The 23,694-nt window shown below is 39.0% G+C and overlaps 1 protein-coding gene across 30 annotated transcripts in view; it reads left to right on the forward strand.

Annotated features, from left to right (window-relative positions):
* The window catches only part of Nrxn1 (neurexin 1), a 1,171,927-nt gene that overhangs the window by 1,136,330 nt on the left and 11,903 nt on the right, over positions 1–23,694 (forward strand). For 21 of the 30 annotated variants that reach the window (XM_029558644.1, XM_029558639.1, XM_029558643.1 and 18 more), the window contains one exon: positions 7,033–7,120. In XM_029558644.1, the coding sequence (XP_029414504.1) occupies positions 7,033–7,120 (88 nt within the window). The remainder of the gene's footprint in view (positions 1–7,032; positions 7,121–23,694) is intronic. The other 9 variants (XM_029558653.1, XM_029558649.1, XM_008823024.1 and 6 more) reach the window with 1 other exon arrangement.

Raw genomic sequence — 23,694 nt, forward strand, 5'->3', positions numbered from 1 at the left:
TTTAAGCAGCTGAGAAATTTTGGAAGAAAATTGAATGCCTTTCAAGTCTGTCTTTTTTCCAAGCAGGCAGCTGATTCATGGTTACTTTTGGTAATAGCCTCAGGCATCATTTGGAAAAGAGCATTAAAAATATGTGAATGCCGGCTGTTTTCAGGGCTATTTAAGCCTTGCCCTAAATATATATACAAACGCCACTGTTCACACACCCAAACTGAGTAAATGAGTGTACAAAGGGTGATTTTTTTTTTTTTTTTAGCAGACACTTAAATATACCACTGCTCGTAATAGCATTTCTACCTGCATTCTGGGTGAGGGTGCTGTTTGTGTGTGAAATGATAGATTTGGGAGCATGGTTGCATTTCAAGGAAAATATGATGTTTGGATTGACTCCATTGTTGTTTGTGTTAAGGAGTAATGTTTTCATCTGCTCTAGAAGACAGTGGGAAAGTAGAAGCACAATTCATACCTCCATAGGTAGTGAACATATTTTATGCCCACCAGAAAATAACGATGAATAAATGAGGAGCTTCATGTTTGCTGTTGAGTATTTGGTCCTCACTACGCTTGCTGTTCACATGCTGGAGCTCCTTTGTATGAGCTCCACATATGAGATCTTATTCTTTTTTCATTTATTTTTATTGAATTTTTATGATTTCATACAATATAGTTTGATGGTACTTAGATCCTCTCTTCTAAGTGCACCTCTCCCCACTGCCCCCACTCATTATAATGTATTTTCTTTATATATATATAGATATCACATCCTATAGTGTCTGATTTGTGTCCCCAAATGTCCTTCAGTGTGGGTCTATCCACTGGGCCCACCAAAAGTCCCATCACTGAAAGACACTGTCTTCCCTCCACCCAGCAGCCATCAATTGCCTAAAGTCCCTCATGGTAGGTTGGATTTTTATTAAAGAGTGGTCAATGAAATGGACTTCTTCATATGGCATTGGCTGCCCATGGAAGAACAGTGTCCAAGTAAGAACCCTAAAGTTGACGGAAACAATGGAAATGCCCTTAGGATCTATTCAGTGTCTAAAGAGCTATGCGGTGTCTAAATTCTTTTTGCTCCTCTAATAGGATTGTGGATTTACTGAAACTGCCAATTTAAAATTTTCTATCGATTTGATTTTAACGAAATTGATTTCTGTTAAGAATTTTATGTATGTTACTATTGGATAACTTTTTTCTGCAGTTTTTCCACCTGATAACAACTGAGACTTCCCCCTCTTCCTAAAGATACCTCACTCCATAAGTGTGGAGGGTTGGACTTTTCTTGAGGAATTCTTGATACTAATTCTGCATCTTGTCAGATGCATTTTGAAAGAATCTCACCTAGTGATGCTAAACTCCAAAGAAACTGTGAACTTCAGTCAAGAGTGCTGAGAGTGAAAATCGTTGTTTTCTCAGAGCCGCTGTACCTAGAGAAAACCATCACCAACAATAAGTGTCAATCAGTTAACCAGATGTAGCACACGTCAGCCAGTACCATACTTGTATGTATATGATACATTTGATTTCAGATGTAGAGAAGGATAGACTGTTGCAGTTTAGAAAGAAAATTTACATTAAATTTTTAGAATCAATGAAGGACTGTTGATTGCATGGCTGGAATTAGGTCTTTTCCACATAAAACATCTTGGCCTTTCTGATTGAATTTTCTTATATGATTCTTCTCTGAAAGGGATCAGTCTTCAACAGAGGTGTGTATCATGACAATGAAGTCTAGAAATGTTATTCTTAGGTGGAACATGAAATTTGGATATAGAGATGTAAGATTTGTTTATCCACTCACCTTATTTTTTAACCACACAGATAGACACTTGAGCTGTATATTTTTTAATGACAAGTACTGTACATACTGCAAATGATGGGGAGGAGGAGTTCCTCTGTGAGAAAAGAAGAGCTTCTATAGTTTGTAAACTATCAGGTAGTCTATTGCTGCCTGAATATATTTCCCCCAAATCCTATTTGTTGGTTTTCATCTGCAGAGCATAATAGATCAAGTTTTGGTCCCTTTATTTCTCACATTCTTTCCAAGTTGCTGTTTTCTAAAGGCATGACATCTTCGTTTTAACAGATATTTGAAACAAGGATAGATGCTTGCCCTGTATGTGCTCAGACAAGTCTCTATTGCGGAACATCAGCACTGGTCTTTGACCTGTCAGTGGTTAAGATGCACAATTACAGACACTTATCTAAATGGACAGCTATGTAAAGCTAATGCTTTTGCTCGATCTCTATTCTGTCTCTTACAGTGGTTTGTCTCTTTTCTGAAAAAGGTTATAAACATGAAGCAGAAGTATACTGAAGAACAGAATTGATTAATGTGACATATTTGAGGGTTTTTTTTTAAATACTACTCTCTCAACAGTAAGTCATAGAGAGGCAACTCTAAGCAACTGAATTAAATTTCAATTACACAGCTCTGCTAGAGAATTGTTCAGCTAAATCCACCTTCAAAATGAAGTTTGACTTTTTTTCCCCTTACACTTGAGTCACTGCTTCATTTTTCGTATTGTGATGATTTCTGTCAAGGCATAGACTGATTCAAGATTTTTAGTTACAAGATTTTGCTAGTTTTCTTTTTCATTTTTAATGGAATATTTACAATTTTTATACAATATGATTTCATGGTATTTAGATCCCCTCCCTTGTCCCCACCTTGTCTGATTGTCCCTCTTTCAATTTAATTATTAGATATAAAATAAGGCCTGTTAGTCTAATTTGTATCTGCAAATGTTCTCCAGTGTGGTTCTAGCCACTGGAGCCTGGCTAACCTACCAAGAACCCTCCCTTGAAAGAGACCGTCTCTGCCCCTCCCAGCAGCCATCTGTTGCCAGAATTTCCCTAGGTGGGGTTGGATCTTCTTACCCACCTCCTCATGCCTGTGCTGGGATTGTTTTACTGGTTTGAGGTTGCATGGGACTTGTGAATGCTGTCAGTGTTGCTGTGAGTTCATATGAGTAACTGACCAGTTGTCTGTAAAACTATTTCCTTATAGTCATCCACCACCTCTGGCTCTTACAATCTTTCCACCCCTGCTTCTGAAATGAGCAAAGTTTGATATAAGTGTCCTATTCAGGGATAAGCATGCTGTAGCCCCTTGTTCTCCGAACATTGCCCTGTTGTGCATCTCTGTATTAATCATCATGTGCTGTATCAAGAAATTTTTCTGGTAAGAGCTGAGAGATGCATTCATCTATGAGTGTTAGAGTAAGTCATTCACAGTCAGTTCAATACAATAACTATTCAGTAGAAAACTAGCATTAGGTTCTCTACTATGTCCTGTGACCTGTCTAGCCTCAGTTTCCTAAGCCTGATATTAATGTCAGATATGGGCTCTTCCTAAGAAACTGACTTTAAATCCAATTAAAGAACGGTTGGTTACTTATATAATATCTGTGCCTTATTGAGAATTCAGAGACCCCCTGTAGCCACAGCTTGCCTGGATTCACTATGGGGACCAGGCTGGCCTCAAACTCAAGAAGATCCACCTGCCTCTGCTTCCCAAGTTGTGGGATTAAGATATGTGCCACCACACCCGACATGAATATATATTATTGAAGGGGGAAATAGAACATTAGAGCAGGAAAGGTTAAATGGGGCTGGGAATGGGAGGGTGGGTAGAGGACGGAGTATAGGGAGGGATAAGGAACACTAAAGTCTTTTAGTAAAAGCTATGTGGAAACCTACATTATAGAAGCTTCTTAAATTATATACATATACATCGTAAGAGATTAAAAGAGTTATCTTTTAACAGGGGGATGCAGTCCTTTCTAGACATCATGAGCTAATCAAAATAATAAATAAATAAACAAATTAATTAATTAATAGAAATAAATTAAAATCTCAATGCCAAGAATGGACTCCCTTTCTAGAAGCTGTTGACCAGGAATCCCACAGACCCTCAAACAATACTGGCCATTGCCCCTGCTCTTGGTTACCCTCCAGAATTGGACAGTAATACCCTAGTTCTGAAGATGCTACACACATGAGCTGTAGACCAAACAGGAAGAACTCAAGCTGGTGCTGGCTTCAGAGCCTCATCTCTACTGGCTAGTGTTAATAGTGCTGGAAGGTGCTCTGCATACTACTGGAAGGAAAAAATAATCATAAACTCTACCCAGCTGTGAACCCTATTAACTACAATAACAACTAGCTTGGCAAGATGTGATCAGTGGTTCAATTGTTTTTATTTTTAAAGAAAAATATAGAACAATCAAGAATATATATATATATATATATACTATAGGAAAAAGTTCATTAAAAACCTAAAATGTAGGGGGCTAGAGAGATAGTGCCATGGTTAAGAACACTGACTGTTCTTGCAGAAGACCCGGGTTCAAATCCAAGCACCCACATGGCAGCTAACAACTGTCCATAAATCCAATTCCAGGGGCTCCAACACCCTCTTCTGGCCTCTGTGGGCATTGTACAACAATTGTCTATTTTATTTTGTTTTATTGTTAATATCATCTTTATTTTATGTGTATGAGTATATTGTTTGCATATGTCTAAGTATACCCATGTCATGCAATGCCCTTGAAAGTCAGAAGAAGACGTTGGCTTCCCTGGAACTAGAGTTAGAAGGGTTGTTAGCCACCATGTGGGTGCTGGAAATTGAACTTGGGTCCTCTGCAAGAACAGTCAGTGCTCTTAACCACTAAGCTATCTCTCCAGCTCCATTTATTTTTTTTAAGATGAGGTCTTACCATGTAGCCCTGACTGATCTACAACTCCTTATGTAGACCAGGATGGCCTTAAACTCAAAGAGATCCACTGGCCTCTGCCTCCTGAGTGCTGGAACTAAAGGCAAGAGTCACCATGTGCTGCTTGTGTAGTGATTTTTTTTTTTCCTGTAAGAAGAGTGCTGTACAAGATACCATTATATGACATTTATATGACCTTTTAAAAAATTTTTACATATTGTGTTTTGTGAAATGTTAACACTGAGAACATCACATTTTCTCTCTTGTAGAATTATCCCCCCCCCCCAAAAAAAGCTTTAAGAGCAAATTAACTTGTGTCACCTAAATTATTTAGTCTGCAGGAACATTATCTAACAAGCCACAAGTGTGTAGCCACAAATTTATATTAAGGAGCAAGCACCCTAACTCATATTTGATGTTTTCCTATGTCAGCCTGAACCTAGGTCCAAGTTGAAAAGAATTCATATGTACAACTATTAGTTTAAAATCTAAAATTATGTTATTTAGAAATATAGTTCAAAATGATTTAATTAAAATGATTCCACCTTCATGAAATATCAAGGTCAGTATTGATAATATTAAAATGTAATCAACATTTACAATGTGATCCTGTTCTAGGTACTTTCAATGTACTGACTTAATCTTTAAAAACAGTGTGTCTAACCACAGAGCCATGTCTCCAGCCCCAGATACTACTTTTAATATTCATATAACATACTCCAAAACCCTAAGCATTTTAATTCCTTTTAAAATTTTACATTTAAATTCTGGAATTGAACTGGTAATGTTATGAGTATCATTGGGTAGCAGAAAAGTGTTTCATAAAAAGGGGGAAAAAAAAGAAGACCCTGAGAGATATCTACACACACCCTCAGTGAATAATCATCTCATTAAAAGCTAAAATAATGACTTAGTTGTCAAATCAGTTATCAGAAGACAGTTCCTGTCCTTTGCCTCCAATGAGCTCACTAGCAGAATGAATAGGCTTTATAAAGCCTTGACATCATTACAAAGTACTCAAGGAACAAAACGTCTGCACAAGAAACGTGGTTGATGCACCCAAGGAGCCACATTGTAGTAGAATAAGTTAGATAAGTCAATAATAATGTGCATCTCTTAAAAGGAAATTTGCAGTGTGCTCAGGTAACACAAAGCAGAAAACTTTTGGTAGAAAAACTTAAATTTTTTTCATAGCATTTTAGAAGTATATCGAAACTTACAATCATGTAAGTATAAAATATTTGATTTCTTAATCATCTTTATACCCCCATACCCTGTTATTTTAATTCAACTGTGAAATGAGGACTACATCAGTTTTACTGTGTCTTCGGAATCTTCTAAATCTCCTAAACACTTTGCAAATGTAATGAGATATTTTCCTTCTTGTACTTTGAATTCTGTTTTATTTTAGTATTAGGCAAATCTGATATAAACTTTCACACATTCCATGCAATAACTGCTGAGTTTATGACTGCACATAAGTGACAGTAGAGAACCTTTGGTGCTTGTCGATGTGCTGATTATGTGAGTAACTACTAGGATTTACACACTGCTTTTCATCACCATGACTATTATCATTTATACTGTAAATGCAGTAAAGCAACTATAATATCCCTAAGGAAGCAGTCACCTTCCCCTCCCTTGCCCTGGGCACAGTTTTTATTCATTATGAAGCATAATGGGTGAAAAGGGCAGTAAGGAAACAGTACTTACTATCTGAACATTGTAAAAGTGATATCTGGGTATCAAAGTACCTTAAATGAAACTACGTTTCATTCTTTTGCATTGAGGCAACATATATCTAATTCTCTACTTAATCTGTGTTTCCCAATTATGACAAGCTACATCTCAGAGATTTATCAAACTACCTGTTCGTGAATGTAAAAGGTTATGGCTGTTCAGCGTTCAGGAAGCTAAGCACAAGTACTACATAAAGCCCACTGATGCATACGTTGTAGCACTCCGGGGATGTAATAAATTTCAGATCGTCTGTGTCTGCCAGCTTGTTTCAAGCATCTGTGTCCCCTATATGCAGCTTCTCTTTGTAGCTGAATGGATGATCTCCTCCCTCTTGCCTGCTTGTATGTCCACAAGTAAAACAAATCCTAAGCAGGTTTTCCCATACATGCAGGTACTTCCATGAGAGATCTAAGACATGTTGGTGAATTTCAGCTGTGTCTCTGAAAGGGGAAATAATGAGTTCAGTTTCTCAACCTGTGAGGTGATCACAAACTATGTTTCACTTGTGAATGAGAAAAAGAGAAGACGACCTCCCAGAGCACTTTGAATTAATCTGTGGAATGTGATTTCTTTGCAGACCACAGATGACATCCTTGTGGCCTCAGCAGAGTGTCCCAGTGACGATGAGGACATTGACCCCTGTGAGCCGAGCTCAGGTGGGTTAGGTTAGTCAATTTTTTTTCTTACTTCCTTGCCTTTACTGTAAATCTTTGTTGCATGTTATATTCCTTAGAAGAGCTGCCATTTATGTGTGGAGGGCTACCTTGAGCTACCTCATTGTAAGATGCTGCACTGTCTAGTGGGTTTTGAGAGGGGCATGGCAGCGTACGCTAGTAATTTCAGCACTGTGGAGATAAAGAGAAAGGATGAGGATTTCAAAGTCATTTTTGGCTACATAGTGAATTCAAGGCCAGACTGGGCTATCTGAGCTCTTGTCTCAAAGAAACCAAACCAAACAAAGAGATTATCCAATAGGGGCTGGAGAGATGGCTCAGTGGTTAAGAACACTGTTTGTTCTTGCAGAAGACCCGGGTTAGGTTCCCAGCACCCACATGGCAGCTAGTAACCATCCACAACTGCATTTCCAAGCGATTCCCATGCCTTCTTCTGGCCTCTGTGGGCATTGCATGACAGAGGAGCGCATACACACACACACACACACACACACACACACACACACACACGTAGGCAAAACACTCATACATGTAAAACAAAAAGTTAAATAATTAATTAAAATTATCTGATGGGTTGCTTCCCTTCACTTATATGTACTTCCTCACTTAAAAAAATTAAAAACAAAACCAGCAAGAATATACATTTCAGAGAAAGCAACAGGGAGCAGCTGCCTTACTGTTCGGCCTCCTTTAGCTCACAGCGCTGTTGTGTATAATGTTACAATAGACTTTTCCCTAGGTTGCTTGTAGAATCATAAAGCTAAAAATTTATAATACATTGTGAAAAAGTCTTTGTTGAAAAAACCCACTGTTCACTGTGCTAGCAAAGTATCTTAAGTGATATAATTCTGAATTTTGGAAGTTGGAGCATTATAGCAATTATAAAACAAATGGCAGGTAAAGTCCTCAATAGATTTAATAGAGAAAGATTTGGTTCTTGCCATGTTTCCCGACAGTTCAAGCTGCATTTTATTTCTAGGTGATTCCCTATTGCTGCTTCTCTTTTTATGAGCTGTTTGCATCTCTTCTGATGGGACTGACACATGACCACTGTTTCTATACAGCCCTTATGTGGTTAAGTGAAAACAGTGGACCCTAAAAATGAATGAATCACATCAGATATTCACAATATGAGGCTCATTTCCATCAGTTTTGGGGTTTTTTTTTCAAAGTGCTGTCTCAATTTCCTTGTTTGTCTTAACAAAATGACTTCTGGGGAAGTGAAGTGGCCACTGTCAGCTCACTGCCTCTGCAAATGTTACCTAAAACCCCAGGAGAATTTGTCACAATAAAATAATTTGTATTCTTATTTTTAAAACTTACCATTTTAAAGTAAGTCTACTCATTCTGATTCTTGAGTTTAAAATACTTTTAGATGCATAGGCTGTATCTCTTTTATGCATGTCACTTATTTATCCAGGTGCAAGCACTTAGAAACAGCTGCCAGGGAGGGTTCAGTGCACCCAGTCCATTCTCATCAGGAGCTAGCTAATGCTAGAGATCTACCCTCCTTTCTAGGCAGATCCACTCCCACAAAGCTCTCAGCCCCACAGTCACCCATCACATGTGATTTTTTCATCTCTGGTGATCATCCACTCAGTTCTACTCCTTCATCTCTGCTCTCAGTCGCTCTTCATTGTGAGATCACCACACTGGTCCTTATAGTCAATATCCTACCTTTGTTTTTGTTGGTGTTCTTTCTACTGTCTCCATCTAGTCAAAAAAAAAAAAAAAAAAAAAAAAAAAGGAAGCTGGGTGTGTTGGATGCCTTTAATCCCAGCAGAGGCAGAGGCAGAGGCAGAGGCAGAGGCAGGCAGATCTCTGTGAGACTGAGGCCAGCCTGCTCTATATAGCGAGTTCCAAGCCAGCTGGGACTCCAAGGAGACCTTTTCTCGGAAAAGAAGATGATTTTTGCTTTTCCATGGTGGTATTACTCCTATCTCTTTGCCTCTTCCTCCCTCAAATTTCCTTCTCTGTTTTCTGATGCCAAGATATTTCTGGTGTTAATCTCAGACGCAAGCCATCATTATTGTTTGCCTCAGTCTTCTCTGAATCTTCAGCACAGATTATTCCATCTACAAAGTGAGTTTTGTCTTGTTTGTGTGCATGTGTGTGTGCATGCATGTGTTTGATTTAATTTTCACAATTAGTGTGTTTTGAGGGCAGCATTGATTTCAGCATTTAAGCATGATTCCAACGGTAATGGGAACTTCCTACTAATTGTAGTGCTTGCTGATTTTCCTCTGGCCTAAATCCCTCTTCTGCTGAGTATAGGGGATCACCCTCTTTAGACAGAACCCTTACTTAAGTACCTAGTAAATCCAGTGTGAGGACTCTAATTGCACTCGAAATTGTCACTTGTTCTTTCTTCCTGAGCTAAATGGTCCAATTAGTCTAACCATTGCTTATAGGTCTTATTACACATTCTTTAGTGACTACTCTATGGTCTCTGCCATTCTCAGGGGGTTGTGGACCTAAGAACAGGATGGAGGAGGAAGAAGAAAAGGAGACAGGTGAGGGAAGAGGGAGACACCCTTTAGTCTTCCCTTTTTACATACATACATACATACATACATACATACATGCATATATCTATATATTATATATATATTTTTTAATTGCATGTATGTGTCTGAGTGGGGAACTGTGCATATGAGAAGTGAGTGCAGGTGCCTGCGGAGCAGAGGCTAGAGCATCAAGTCTCCTGGAGCTGGAGTTCCAGGCAGTTATGAGCTGCTTGACATGGGTGCTAAGAACTGAACTTGGGTCCTCTACAAGAACTACACTGCTGAGCCATCCCTCTAGCCCCCTCCCCTTCTCCTTTCAATTCATCTGACTTTTGTCTACTTCATTAAATATCCTCACAGAATAGGAGGAAGCACCCGCTGGTCACCAGCTATGCTTCACAAGGTCCTTCTGTCCTCTCTTCTTTACCGCATTTGTCGTTATCTGAAAGGATCTTGAGTGCTAGTCTCCCACTAGTTTGCTAATGCCCAGCTTCCACCATCACCCACAAGAAGGCTCACAATGAAACAGGTACCTGTTTGTCTACATCGTTCTCTGGACTTATTCTAAACGTTTAAACATTTTTCTGCTACAGTGTGTGATGCCCTAAACACAAGAAGCACAGCTACTGATTCTATGTAACCACAAGCATTTTAACACTGTGTGTTATATGTGTATGTATTTGCATATCCGTGGAGATCAGAAGACATCAGATGTCCTGCTTTACCTTTCTCTGCCTGACTCCCTTGAGAAAAGTTCTCTCACTAAATCTGAAGCTTGCTTTTCTGACTAAACTGGCTGGCTAAGGAGCTACTGGAAATCTGCCTGTCTCTGCCTGCAACAGTGGGTCACGGATATCCACATCTTGTTTTTTCCTTTCCTTTCTTTTCTTTCTTTTTAATGTACGTGCTGGTGATTGGAACTTAGGTCTTCAGGTTTGCATAGCACTCTTACCTACTAAGCCACCTCCTCAGTCCTCACTTACCTCACTTTAACACTTCTACCCCAAGCCGAATTTAACTTCCTCCTTCACTCCTTAGTTTTCTGTTCATCATCTTGGTAAAGCAAGTATTTCAAATTCTGCCACTCCAGTAGGATCACTTACATCAGCCTTGTGATCCTACCAGTCGTGTTTAAGGTAGAGCCACAAAGGGATTTTTTATTTTGAGTTTTCAAAAATTTGTTTTTATTGAATTTTTGTGTATTTCATACAGAATATCTCAAACAATCTTAATCATCTTTATATCCTTGTCCCACCGGCCCCCACTCTGGAACCCATATACTCTGTCATCTGTGTTAAGTCCCACTGTGTCAAGTCAGTGTCCCCGGAAGATCCCCAGTGCAAGTCCATCCACTGAAGTGTAGTCAGCCTATCTAGTCTTTTGCGTTAAGAAGATAAGCTCTTCCTCACCCAGCAGTAATCAGTCTCTCAATACCCAAGTCAAGTTTTATAAAACAGATTATATACTAACCAGAGCAGGTATCAAAGGATCTCGTGCTGTACTGTCCTACTGGAAGTTATACCTTTTTCTGTCAATCACATAAGTACACCTGCTATGTACCAGGCATAATTTTGGCTGACAGATACGCTCAGATACTCACAGAACCCACCTTAAAAAGGTGAATGCTTTAGGGATTCTCTTTTTATATTACATTCTCTAAATGCAGTCTCCTTCTCCATTGACTCTTCCATTCAACTCTCTGATTTTTTCCAAGTTCTTTAATGTTTTATGTAATATTGTGCCTCTAACAGAATTACACTAATTTTATAACCGCTTGCTACAAAATTCTCAGTTTTTATAATATATTTTTTTTATTTTCCAACTATTATTTAAGAAAAGCAGTCTCTGTTCTTTACTCTTTACCCTGCTTGATTCTGGTATAGTTTCTCTCTGGGATACTGCCCCATGGGTTGCTCTTTGTGGATGGACTGGCTTTCTTACATCTCTCTCAAGTTGTTACTTCTCTTTACAACAAAAAAAAAAGTAATATTGGCAATAATTGTAACTGCTGGTATTGTTACATTTTGGCTTCTGTATATCTTTTTAAAAATAATTTCACATATAAGCAGGTCTATGGTGGGGAAACCAATTCTTTAAAATGCTAACACTGTGGCAGACATTTACAAATGTTCTTATCTCCTGCATCAGTAATTCCCTAAGCTGGTAAAAACAGGTATTTCTGAAGAGATGCATGATTACTTTTATAAGTGCACCTCACAAACCTTTTGGGTATTTCACACTATCTGAATATTTACATATGGTTCTAAGTATTCAGACCTTCTTCCCACTTTAAAGAAAACAAAGCCTTTTCTCTGCAGCCGTACCACCTTCCTTATTCATGTTCCTTCTTCCCAAAGCTGCTAATGGAACAAAAAGTGAAAAAAAAAAAGAATCTGGCATCTTTCTGAACACTAGCAAATTATACCTTTTATCAAGTGCTGGATAAATTTGAATTGCCACCATTCCACTCAGTACTCTTAATGAAGAGGGAGTTGTATATTTAGTTATTAATTTCATCATCATTGAAGTGTTTTTGAATCACAGTGTACACTCACGCCTATGCTTAGCCCTGGGAGCAAAGTAGAGTTTATAACTTGAGTTTAATATTATAAAAGAGTATTCTTCATTCTGTCTTGGAGGCTGTTTTACATGTTGTGCTTTTTGGCTTTTTTTCTGATTTCCAAGTGGGCATTAAAATATGACGTATTTTTCAGAGGTATTTCAATAATTAGGATTAATGTATTTGATAATTGTTATATAAATATAATTTATGTAACAGATTATATACTAACCAGAGCAGGTATCAAGGAATCTTATGCTGTACTGTCCTAGTGGAAGTTATACATTTAACAATTATCATAATGTAGAAATGGTAGCTTTTTCTTTTTCCAATTCATTTCTATAAAAATAATATAAAAGCTATTTTTCCCCTTAATATAATGCTGTTACTTTTTTTGGTTGAAAATTGATGGGCAACTGATGAGACCATTCAGGCCTCCTGATGGGAGCTGAGCATGTTGAAACTAGATCAAGGACAACCCCCTGGGTGGGAACACATGGAACTCAATTAAAGTTGAATCCAGCCACACTGGCTTACGTGGCTAGCATGGGCGATAAGTCCATGCTGGTATAATCAGTGCTTTTGAAATGAAAGGAGGCCATGCAATGCAGGAGAGCTAAAGAACCCCAACTTCACAGTAGAAAAAACAAACGCTCATTGGACACAGGCCACAACTGTCCAAAACTATCTGCTTCACGCTGCATAAAACACTTGACAGATGACCTTTTCTTCATACATTTCCAAAAAAATCCTCTTGCATCTTCTGTGCTTTTCCTTTACCCAAGACCTGTGGTTGTTGGAATGAACAGATTAGTATGTGGAAAGTATGTTGAAGAACAATACTTTGTCATAATAAGTTTTTGTTCAGTGCTTCCTGTTGTTACTCTATCATACTATAGATATATAAGTATACATATTTTCCAAGACTCCTTTTTTTTCAAATAAATATTTGTAAATCAGGTTTCTCCGACACTTTTACTTTAGAATCCCTTAGTAAACTGACAAAATGACAACACTGCAAAACCACCTAAATTCACAGGTGAATTTTGATCATCTGTGCATCTTTAGTTTTATGACACTCTTCAATAATTCTGGAAATCTTTGGAAAGTGTAGTTTTCATATCGATATTAAGAACCTTAAATGAAAATAATGACCCTCTTTGATATGGAAACTTCCAGATAAACAAATCCAATCTGTTCTCCCTGACAGGTAAAAAAAGGTTTGGCTTCCTCTTTCCTTGAGGCTAGGTTCCTCTTATATTTATAATGCTGAGAATAAATGTCAAATCTCTTTACATTTGGGGAGAGGCAACTTCTCAATCAAGCAAACTTTGTCATACTAGAAAACAGAAAAGTTCCATTGAATAGTAAGTTAGTGGATCGGTTGCAGGAAGAAGGATCAACTTGTGCCTGTTTATTTTTTGTGTTGCTGGAATCTCTTACGGTGTAATCTAAGTCATTGGAGAAGACCATCAGTGTAGCCATTCAGAACATTTTTGATTGTGCATTAGTTACATGTCTGGACCAGGGCTCAGATGATATTGAAACAGGGCGAAAGAGCGTCCCCTAGAAGGTTCTTAGTCTCATTCAAAAAAGAATTTAAGATTGGAAACAGATGGAAGCTTTTCCAATTTTATTAGAATTTAAAAGAAAAATCCTCAGGGCAGGCAAGCTGGTAACCTTGGCAGCTGCCTTGAGGAGGCGAATGGAGGAGAGAAAGAAAGACCACACAGGTTTAGAGCCTGCATGGAGGTCAGACACGTGGCTGACTGGCAGCCAGCCACATGGCTGGGAGAAGGAAGCTTTGGAGAAAAAGTAAAGCAATACAAGATGCTAGGGGCAGCCCAAAGCCTTAAAGAAAGCATATTTAGAAAAGGGATGTGGCGAAGAAAAGGAAAGATTACACTTTTCTGAAGAATTCAGAAAAGCAGGCAAACTTACAGAGACCTACATATAGCTGGGTTGAGAAGCTCTGTGCTGAGAGGCAGGATTCCAGACAGGAAAAGTTCACTATCTCATTAACGCACCAGGTATTCCACCCATCTATTTAGCGTAATTTAAGGTGAACCTGCCTTCCTAATTGTGGTCCCATGACCAGATGATTGACTAGCGAAACTGGAAAGGTGAGTATTCCAACAGATAGGCTAGAGATTTTATAGTCTTGACCAGTTAAATTTATGGCTCTATTTGGTACTCTGACAATATGGGTAATGACAGGTAACAATTATCGCTTGAATTTAGTGGGAACCAATCCTTTGCTCATCATTGGTCTTAATACTTACAAGCATTATATTTCTCTAGCAAACAAAACAGTAATTATTTTCATAGCTCAGGGGATAGCGCAGAGAAGGGAAGCTTTGTGTTCTTGCTATGCAGAAGATTCTGTCCTTTAAATTTGGGCACACCACAAATACAGGATTAACTTTTAAGATGTTCATTTCAATAATTCCCTGACATAAATTTAAATTTGATGGTAAAAGGTCCTTTACATGTATTACTATTCATTAGGGTAAATTTGCTACAATTACTATGCAATTTTAAGTGGTTTTCCAGTGTGCTATTTTAAGAAAAGATCAAAGGATTTCTACTGAACTGATTCCATTAACCACATTAGGAGTAAAGATATTATATTGAACATGGTGCGTCTTTTCATTAAATAAGTAATCTCAATCATTTAAAGGAATATAGCATTTATTAGATGATATTTTTGGGCCTGATTAGAAAATAATTTTGTTCTTCATTTAAATTTGGGTTATTTATTATGTAATCATTCAAAAGTGAGTCTAATTAGCCAATAATAGCCAACACATTGCTGTTAAAATGGAGGATTTTGAGCTACAGCCAGAAAAACAGCACTAATGAATGTTCCATTTGAGGGAACATTAGAGCATCTCTTGAGTACCAGACCAGACAGCACAGAGAGCCCAGCTCATCCTCAGGATGGGTGGCTGGAGTTTAGACATTGATGAATGTCTATACTTTCATGTATATAAATTTAATATACACGTCTGTACTTTCATGTATATAAATGATGAATGTCTATATACTTTCATGTATATAAATTTAATCCTCCAAAATACTGTGGTAAACCTAAATTGAATATGATTATAGTAGAAAAAATTCGTTAAGGTATCATTCTCCCTCCCTCCCTCCCTCTGTCTTTCCCTCCCTCCTTCCTTCCTCGGAACCTACCTTCCTTCCTCCTTCCTTCCCTCCCTCCCTCCCTCCTTCCTCCCCTCCCTCCTTCCCTCCTTCCCTCCTTCCCTTCCCCTTCCTTCCTTCCTTCCTTCCTTCCTTCCTTCCTTCCTTCCTTCCTTCCCCCTTCTTTGTGCTAGGGATCAGATTGTGGCCCTCTCTCATCACAGGCAATCGACCACTGAACTACAACACAAACCCTCATCATTCTTTCCCCCTTTTCTAAGCACAGTTATATTAAAATGAAAAACTACCTTGAAGGAAATAAAACTGTAAGGAAAATTTATTCAAGACTGTTTAATTAGAAATCAGCCTGCGCTCAAAGCTTTGTGGGGGTCAGAGGGAGAAAGGGAGTGCTCATAAGAGAAAAATGAAGGAACTGGGGGAGCAATTGTTTTGGCCCAAACGGTTTCAACCTAAAGAAAATTTTCTTTCTCCTACCTTTATGGCTGGAGGCAATGGTATAACCAGAGGCCAGGGGCCCAACTCTACCCTTTCTTGCAGAAACTGAGATAGAAGGGCATTATCTCTTTTGAGGTTCACATTGCAAAGGGAAGGTTACCAGGTTCCAGATTTACTAAGTCTGCTGACCTAAAATGGGAAGAGGCTTTTAAAAATTATTTACATACCAAACAGAGAGAGAATTTGGAATTATGAATACACTTAGGGAAGAAAGGTTAGAGGGCTGAGGATAAGAGAGATCCTGACTGTACAGTCAACTGAACTCCAATTTCCTAGGCCCCAAAATTAGTTCCTGTAAGTGTTCCATGGAATTTTTGAGAGTCCCAGCTCCAGTATCTCAGGTTCCTGGAAAAATGATGGGCCCTTCTCAGGGTTTTTAATCTCGTTAAAAAAATAATTTAATGGGGCTGGAGGGATCGCTCAGCGGTTAAGAGCACTGACTGTACTTGCAGAAAACCCGGGTTCGATTCCCAGCACCCACATGGCGGCTGTGAATCGTCCTTAACTCCAGTTCCAGGGGAATCCAATGCCCTCTTCTGACCTCGGCGGCATTTCACAACACGGGTGCACTCACCTACACGCAGGCAATACGCTCATACACGTAAAATAAAAATAATAAATAAAATATTTTTAAAAAATAATTTAAGAATGACTTGAGGAAGGAAGCTCAAGAACAATTTTATTAAAGTTTAGACGAAAACTACCAGGGCAGGAAGACCGTAAATCTTCGCAGCTGCCCTGAGGAGGGAAATGGGGACGAGAACAAGACAAAGCCAAGCTTTTTATAGGAGGCATGGGTTCTGCAACCAGGCCCCAAAGTGACAAAAAGTGAAGGGACTGGGGGAGAAAAAAAGGAAAAAGCCCAAAGTGCAAGAAAAGGCATAGATAGATAGGCTCTGGCCAACATCTGAAAGAGAGGGAAAAAGAAGAAAAATGGAATCACACTTTTCTGGTTAATTTAGAAACACAGGCAAGCTTAGAACCACATAGCCACAGCTCTATAGACTGCACACTGGGTGGGAACTGGGGGGAAGGAAAAGTACTTTATCTCATTAAAGAGATAAGATTTTTCCCTTCGCTTCAACTTAACATTAGGTAAATCCGCCTTCCAGAGGGTGGTCCCTTATGACCTGCCCAACTGGATTAACTCTAAAGGAAGGAGACCACTGCCTGTCTGCACTCAGAGCAGATGCCGTTCTTTGTCCAGGGAGGTACTAGCTTTCCCTTATGGGCTTTTAACGCTACTTTAACAGTAGGAGGACAGAAGAAACAGAATATCAAGCAAATAGGTTTGGGTTTACTTGCCCCCTCATAACAATTTTTATTAAACCTGAAGCTTTTTTTTTTATCTTTGTGTGGTTTTTGGACTTTTGCTTTTCAAGATAATGGGATGGACAGATTTTTGTTAGACTTTAAAAATGTCTTTTTGGTTGTGAGCCTGAGCCTTTAACGGCTGTGCCAGCTCTCCAGCCCAAATGTTTTTTGACGTTTGTGATATGAAATGGGAGTATTAGGGCTTGGTCTTTGGAAGCAAATAAAGCTTCTTTGAGATGCAGCCCTTTTCTAGTGTTCGGGGAGGTTAACTAGTATTTTTGATGCTCAATTCTTAATCTCAAAGTGCAAAGAACAGGGGTATTATAAGAGTGAAAGAAAAAAATGGATGTATACACACACACACAGTGCTCAGTAGAGTGTCAGGCATTGGATTCTGATGAATCCAAGAACAGGTAGGACATGCAGCTCCTGGCTTTGGTTTTGTGGGAGCAAATGCATTATTCTGCTGTGTAGTGAGATTCCTCTTCGACACCCAGATATGATTTAAGTGAAAGGACATAGCCCTGTGAGCATTAGCAAGAATGGGGTCCATTAAAATGCCTCAACTAGAACTGGGGATGTGGATCATTTGGTAGAATAGTTACTTGTGTGCCTTAAGTCCTGGATAACAAACCTTCCTCCTCATGAGCAGGGCATGGTGGCACATACCTGTAATCCCAGCATTCAGGAGGTAGAGGCAAGAGAATCAGACATTCAAGGCCATCTTCAAGCATAGCAAGTTCCAGACCAACTTGGGCTATATGGGCTATATGAGATGCTGTCTCAAAAAAAAAAGAAAAGAAAAGAAAGGAGAAAAAAAAGAAAAAGTCTCAGCTAAATCATGATTGGCTGCTTATCGTAATGGTGTAGCTTACTAGGTTTGATCAAGCATTTATTGGAAAGCCTATAAAAATTACGGCTGCTAATGCAGTACATTCCTATATGAAGTAACAAAACTGTTCATTAAGCACCACAGAATACGTTTTTAAGCAGCCTACATAGATCCAGCATTAAAGCTGCTTTACATCACATCTTTAATAGTAATGCTAAAATGCCACAAAGCCTCTCTAAAGTGCGGCATGCAACCTGTTGTACTTTGGAAGGAGACAGTACAGTGCATCCCATGCTCTAAAATAATTACCAACTGTGAAAGGAGAAATGTAGATTCAGAAAAACTTAAGGTAAGTCTATCTCTTTTGAAAACCTAAGGTTCAGAAAAGTAAAGCTGTGTTCTCTTGTAATTTGCATCAAATCCTTGTTTTGATATTGACTCCTGCGGAGTTTTCTTGGTACCTTTTTGATTACATTTCCTCAGATGCTATTTTGAATTCCATGCCACAGGGCATGTTGCCTCCAGGAAGGGCCAATATGCTTTCTTGTTGTTGGCTAGCATGTTCCAAGAAGCGGCAAATGCCAAGTTTGGATCCGGCTCAAAGGTCTCCTTTCCCCACACTGACAAGTTGAGGAGGCCACTGCCATTATTATTAGTTCCTTACTCATTCACAGACTATTTTGCAAGCCTGGTATTGGTAACAAAACAAGAAAAAACAATTTATAAACTGTCCAGGTTTAAAAGGGGTATGTTAAAGGTATCAGTATAACCACACCACAAATTACATTAGAAAATAAAAATTAGCAGAAAGAAAGCACCAATGTGGCTATATCTAAGAACATCCTAAAATCTTTTGTTTCACTGAGTAAACTTGGGAAGTCTAAGTATTTGAGTTCGAGCGCAAGTTCATTGAACTGCTGTGTAGTCAGAAGCAAATGACTGAGCTTGTATACTTGATTTGTAGCACCTGCAAAATGATAGAGATATGGTAAATATTGATGCCATTATTGTGTGGATAATGAGACTCTCTGTGAGGTGCTTAGCATAGTTTTCTACAAGTAAACCTTAATAGAAATGAGTTATTATTGGTCGTAATAGCAAATAAGGACTAAAGAACATAATAAATAGAAATAAATCTACTTCCCCAACTTAAGGAAATGTCAGTAGCTGACATTTTACCATCTAGACAGGTGTTTTTGAAAAGCACTTCTAAAGTCTATCAGTATAAAACTTTTTCTTAGCTACCACTACAGTTTAGTAAGTCAAGATCAGTACTTCTGCTGGATGGAGTTATGTTGCCATAGAGGGAAGAGGGCCGTATCATCACCTATTCTTATTTTTGGAGGAAAAAAACTTAAGGTTCTACTCACAGAGCTTTCTAGGCAAGGAATGGTAATATACCCTGCTGTTCTTCCTTCAAAGACACTCAGGAATGTGCTGGGCAGCCTGACTTACTGATTCTACCCACCTATACAGGATTCACAGCCCACCCCCGGATGGATGTCTTGTCTGCCATATTTTCTGACTCTAGCCCTGACAGGCCCCTATAATACCCTCAGAGGACAAGCTGTCTAATCATTCACCTTGGCTAGTGTACTTTCACCAAAACTAAATGTGATTTTTCCCAACAAATGAAAATTGAGAGAACAGTAGCTCCATGTCAGAACTATAAAGAAGCTCTCCAAAGTAGATACACCCAGTTCTAAATGAGAGGACCAGCACTCCGCCCCACTGCCTGGAATGCCTGGAGCTTCTAAGAACACTCTGCCAACACCCCGAGCAAGCAGTGGGGCCACCTTAGACCCAGGATGCAGTTTGCAGCAGAAACACCACCCTGGATTTCATCCTGAGCACACTGTGAACTTCCAGAGCAGGGAATGAAGGAAAAATAGAATCCACTTAAGTTTTAAAAAGAAACACTGAAACCTAATCAAAAGAGTTATTACTTCCAAGATAATAAACCATACCAGCTATTACCAAAGAGTAGTCTTGGATGATTGATTTCATGATACCTAAAAACATAAGCTATCATAATAAAATTCAGAAAGAGGGAGAAATTTAATTTACTCCAACAAAAGCAGTCGAAGAGCGCTGATCCGTTAAAGATGGAGTGTTTCTCAGATAAACAGAAACAAGCTCCACGCTGTGCCACAATTAATCGTCTGCAACAACATGGCCCCAAAGTAGATGACCGTTTTTTTGTTTGTTTGTTTTTTGGTTTGTTTTTTGCCACCTGACTTCACAGGGCCTCCATTCATAAAAGGGAGGGGCTCAAGCACAGCTGCCTCCATGGCAATAATGCCCTTGGCTATCAGTCTTCACTGTTACAACCAATTGAGCCAGGAGGCAGTACACATTACAGAATTGTTTAATTGCTGGGATAGCTGCTGATTCCGTAACTTTTGTGCGAAAGACACAGAAGGAAATAATTAGGCCGTCATGTTTTCCTAAGACCTTTGATCTTCCACAGCATTTGATCACACATTGTCCTCCTGGGCTGAGTCTCACAGTGACCCTTGGAGGTAAACAACTTAAGTGCCACCGTCATGCTTCTGAGGAAGAAGTGTTAGCCAAGGGTTATCAGCTATCCACTGCTGTTTTAGCAAGTGAGGTGCAACTCAATGCTTAATCCAATATTGTTTTTCTCATTTTGTATTGCATCTGTAAGATTCAGTGAGAGTGCAAAAAACAGGTAGATCATAGGAGGTGGAGAGGGACATAACTGGGAGAGGTAGACCAGGACAGCTGCTTAGAACAGATGACTGCAGGTCAGTGTTTTCATGTGTAACAAGTGATCAAGCAGGAAATCACAGCAAACTGCTTAGCAGTCATACTGTAAATACACTAAACAGATAAAGGTGTAATCGTCACAGACAGACCTGGTTTGGAATTTTAGTTCTGCCTCTTAGGGATCATGAGTTACCTAGCCTCTTAGAGACCGTTTTCTGTCCTTTAATACTCATAACCACAGAGCTGTGGTATGTGAAGAATAAATCAGATGATATGTGTACAGAATGACACAGCACCTAATATACAATAACTAGGAAGAACAGTATTTGTTTACCAAGTGATATATGAAAAGAAATTTAGGTTTTACAATGAGTCAAATGTCACTGTAGCTGTCTTGAGCATCAGCTAATGACCAAGTAGTCTTAGAAATGTCTACTAAGGATAATTAATACTTGGGAGGAAGTTAAGAGGCTTTTGCTAACAGTACAGACTTCAGTAAACTATACCCAAAGTTTTGTGAAATATTCTGTGGAATTCATCAAAAGTCTGTCTTTACTTATAAATCCGTGAAAAAAAAAAAAAAGACAGCAAGCAGCATCTGTCAGTGGGCTGGGAGATGTGCCCCAGTACCCCCAATACACAGGCACACACCCACGTGCACAGCATACCACTTCTCTATAACTGCCCACCAAGTTCTTCTCATATTCCTGATTCCAGGCTTTGATGTTTGCTTGGAATTAATCCCCTGATTTTGTATAAGGCAGATTGGGATTCCTAGGACCATGTTTTCTGAGCATTGTAGACCCCAAGCTCCCAGGAAGGGAAGCATTTTGCTATCAAGAAGCAAAGAATAAATCAGTAATACAGAGTATCATCCCCATTTCAATACACAGCTCTTTTTACTTTTTTTTGAAATGTAATACATTTTGATAAAACATATAAAGCTCTAGGCTCCATAGCTTTGAAACTAATTTTCTCAGTTGTCCTCTATGTGGCTTTTCTTTTATTTGACAGTTAAGGAAAGTTTAGTCTGACTGATGAGGGGCTTCTCAGCTCTCACATCCCAATAGAAATGGGGCTGAAAAGCACTCTAAAACCTTGGTTAACTGCACAACAGACCTGAGAAGCGGGACTTGGCTATCACATGCTGTTGGGACAAATGAGGCACCCAGATGATTAAAAATGAAGGAGGCTAGCTTGGTTAACTTTGAATAACTCAGTGACTCTAAGCACTAGGATTAAGTGGTATATTATTAGAAATTATACAAAGAGCCATATCCTATTTGAATTAATGAATATTGATCCCAATATTCCCAAGCATAGGAGAAATGTTTCTGGTTTAATGAAGTAAGTATCATATTTATCCCTTTTATGTTAGGTATTATGGAAACTGGGGTTGTATTATTATTTTGTGTGTGATGTGTACATGGACGTGCACATCCCACAATGTTAAGTATGGATGTCAAAAGACAGCTTTGTAGACTTAGCTCTTTCTTTGCACTTTTATATGGGTTCCTAGGTTCTGAAGATCAAACTCAGGTCACCAAGCTTAAAAGGCAAGTGCTGAGCCATCTTGCCAGCCCTAAACATGTACCTCATGAAGAAACATGCAGCACCTATAATCCCAGGACTCAGGAGGCTGAAACAAAAGAACCAGGACTTCAAGGCCCTCTTGAGCTACCTAGTGTGTTCCAGGTCAGCCTGAGCCCAGATCTCAGACATATATACATGCATATGTAAATACATATATACATTTTTTAAAATTTTAAAAATTTTTAAAAACTTTATGTGTATATGTATATTGCCTTCATGTAGGTAAGTGCACCTGTGTCGTGCAATGCCCGTGGAGATCAGAAGAGGCTGTCAGAGCCCCTGGGACTGGAGTTACAGACAGTTGTTAGCTGCCATGCAGGTGCTGGGATTCGAACCTGGGTCTTCTGCAAGAACAACCAGTGTTCTAACTGCTGAACCGTCTCTCCAGCCCTACATATATACATATATTAAAGGAAATCTGCGGTAGGCCACTCGTTAGTACCTTTACTCAACATTAAAATCAAAAATCACACATGCTTAATGACAACACCCGGAACAACACTGACCAACTTAACAACCATCTCTTCTGATCAGTTAAAAAACATGCATTTTTCAGACTGTGTGTTCAGTCTTCATTAGAGGTTGGAAAGTATAGAAATTACTAAGAAACAGAGTCACAGGAAACTACCATCAAAGAACTTACAATCTAGTCTGAAATAGAAAAAAAAAATCTAACAGAAATGTAATATTTCAGTAAGATTTCATCACACTATAAAATTGGTACTACACTGAGTGATACATGCTTCAGAGAATTTCATAGGTGTTACTGAATCACTTTGTGTAACATCTGGAAAAGTCATTGCCACCAGGATTTAACTCTTGTGATCCCCACTTGGCTGTGTGTACTTTTACCATTTTTTGAGTGGGTTGTTAGTTCTTTATCAATTGGTGCCTGGCTTTTGCACCTTAAAGGTGTTACTCTTGGCCTGTCATGGGTATTACAGATACCTCCTCCTCCTCCCTTTCTTTTTATGTGTAGTTTCACTTTGTGAGTGATGCCTGTCAGTCCCAAGGAGCCCAGTGTGCCGACCTTTCCTCTGACAGCTTCTTTCCCCAGTCTGCCTTCTGTATGAGAAATTTCTGTGCTTCCTCATTTCTTCTCACTTTGCCACTAAACTCTCTGTGCTATAGCCACTAAGTCTTGGGTCCAGTTGCTGAAAAGCAAATGCCTGCTCCAGGCTGTGCACACATGTTTCTTATTTGTAGACTCCTCTTGCCATTTTTCATTTGAATTCTTTCTTGTCATTTTATAGTTGTAATGTCACAGATTTAGACAGGGCTTCCTCATTTCCCATGCTAACTCAGAAACCTCTGCCCTACTCCTGCATGGCACATGTAATTTTCTCCCATCACACATCTATCTCCCAGTATA

This window comes from Nannospalax galili, unplaced genomic scaffold (assembly GCF_000622305.1).
Source record: "Nannospalax galili isolate Female #2095 unplaced genomic scaffold, S.galili_v1.0 scaffold286, whole genome shotgun sequence".
Lineage (NCBI taxonomy): Eukaryota > Metazoa > Chordata > Mammalia > Rodentia > Spalacidae > Nannospalax > Nannospalax galili.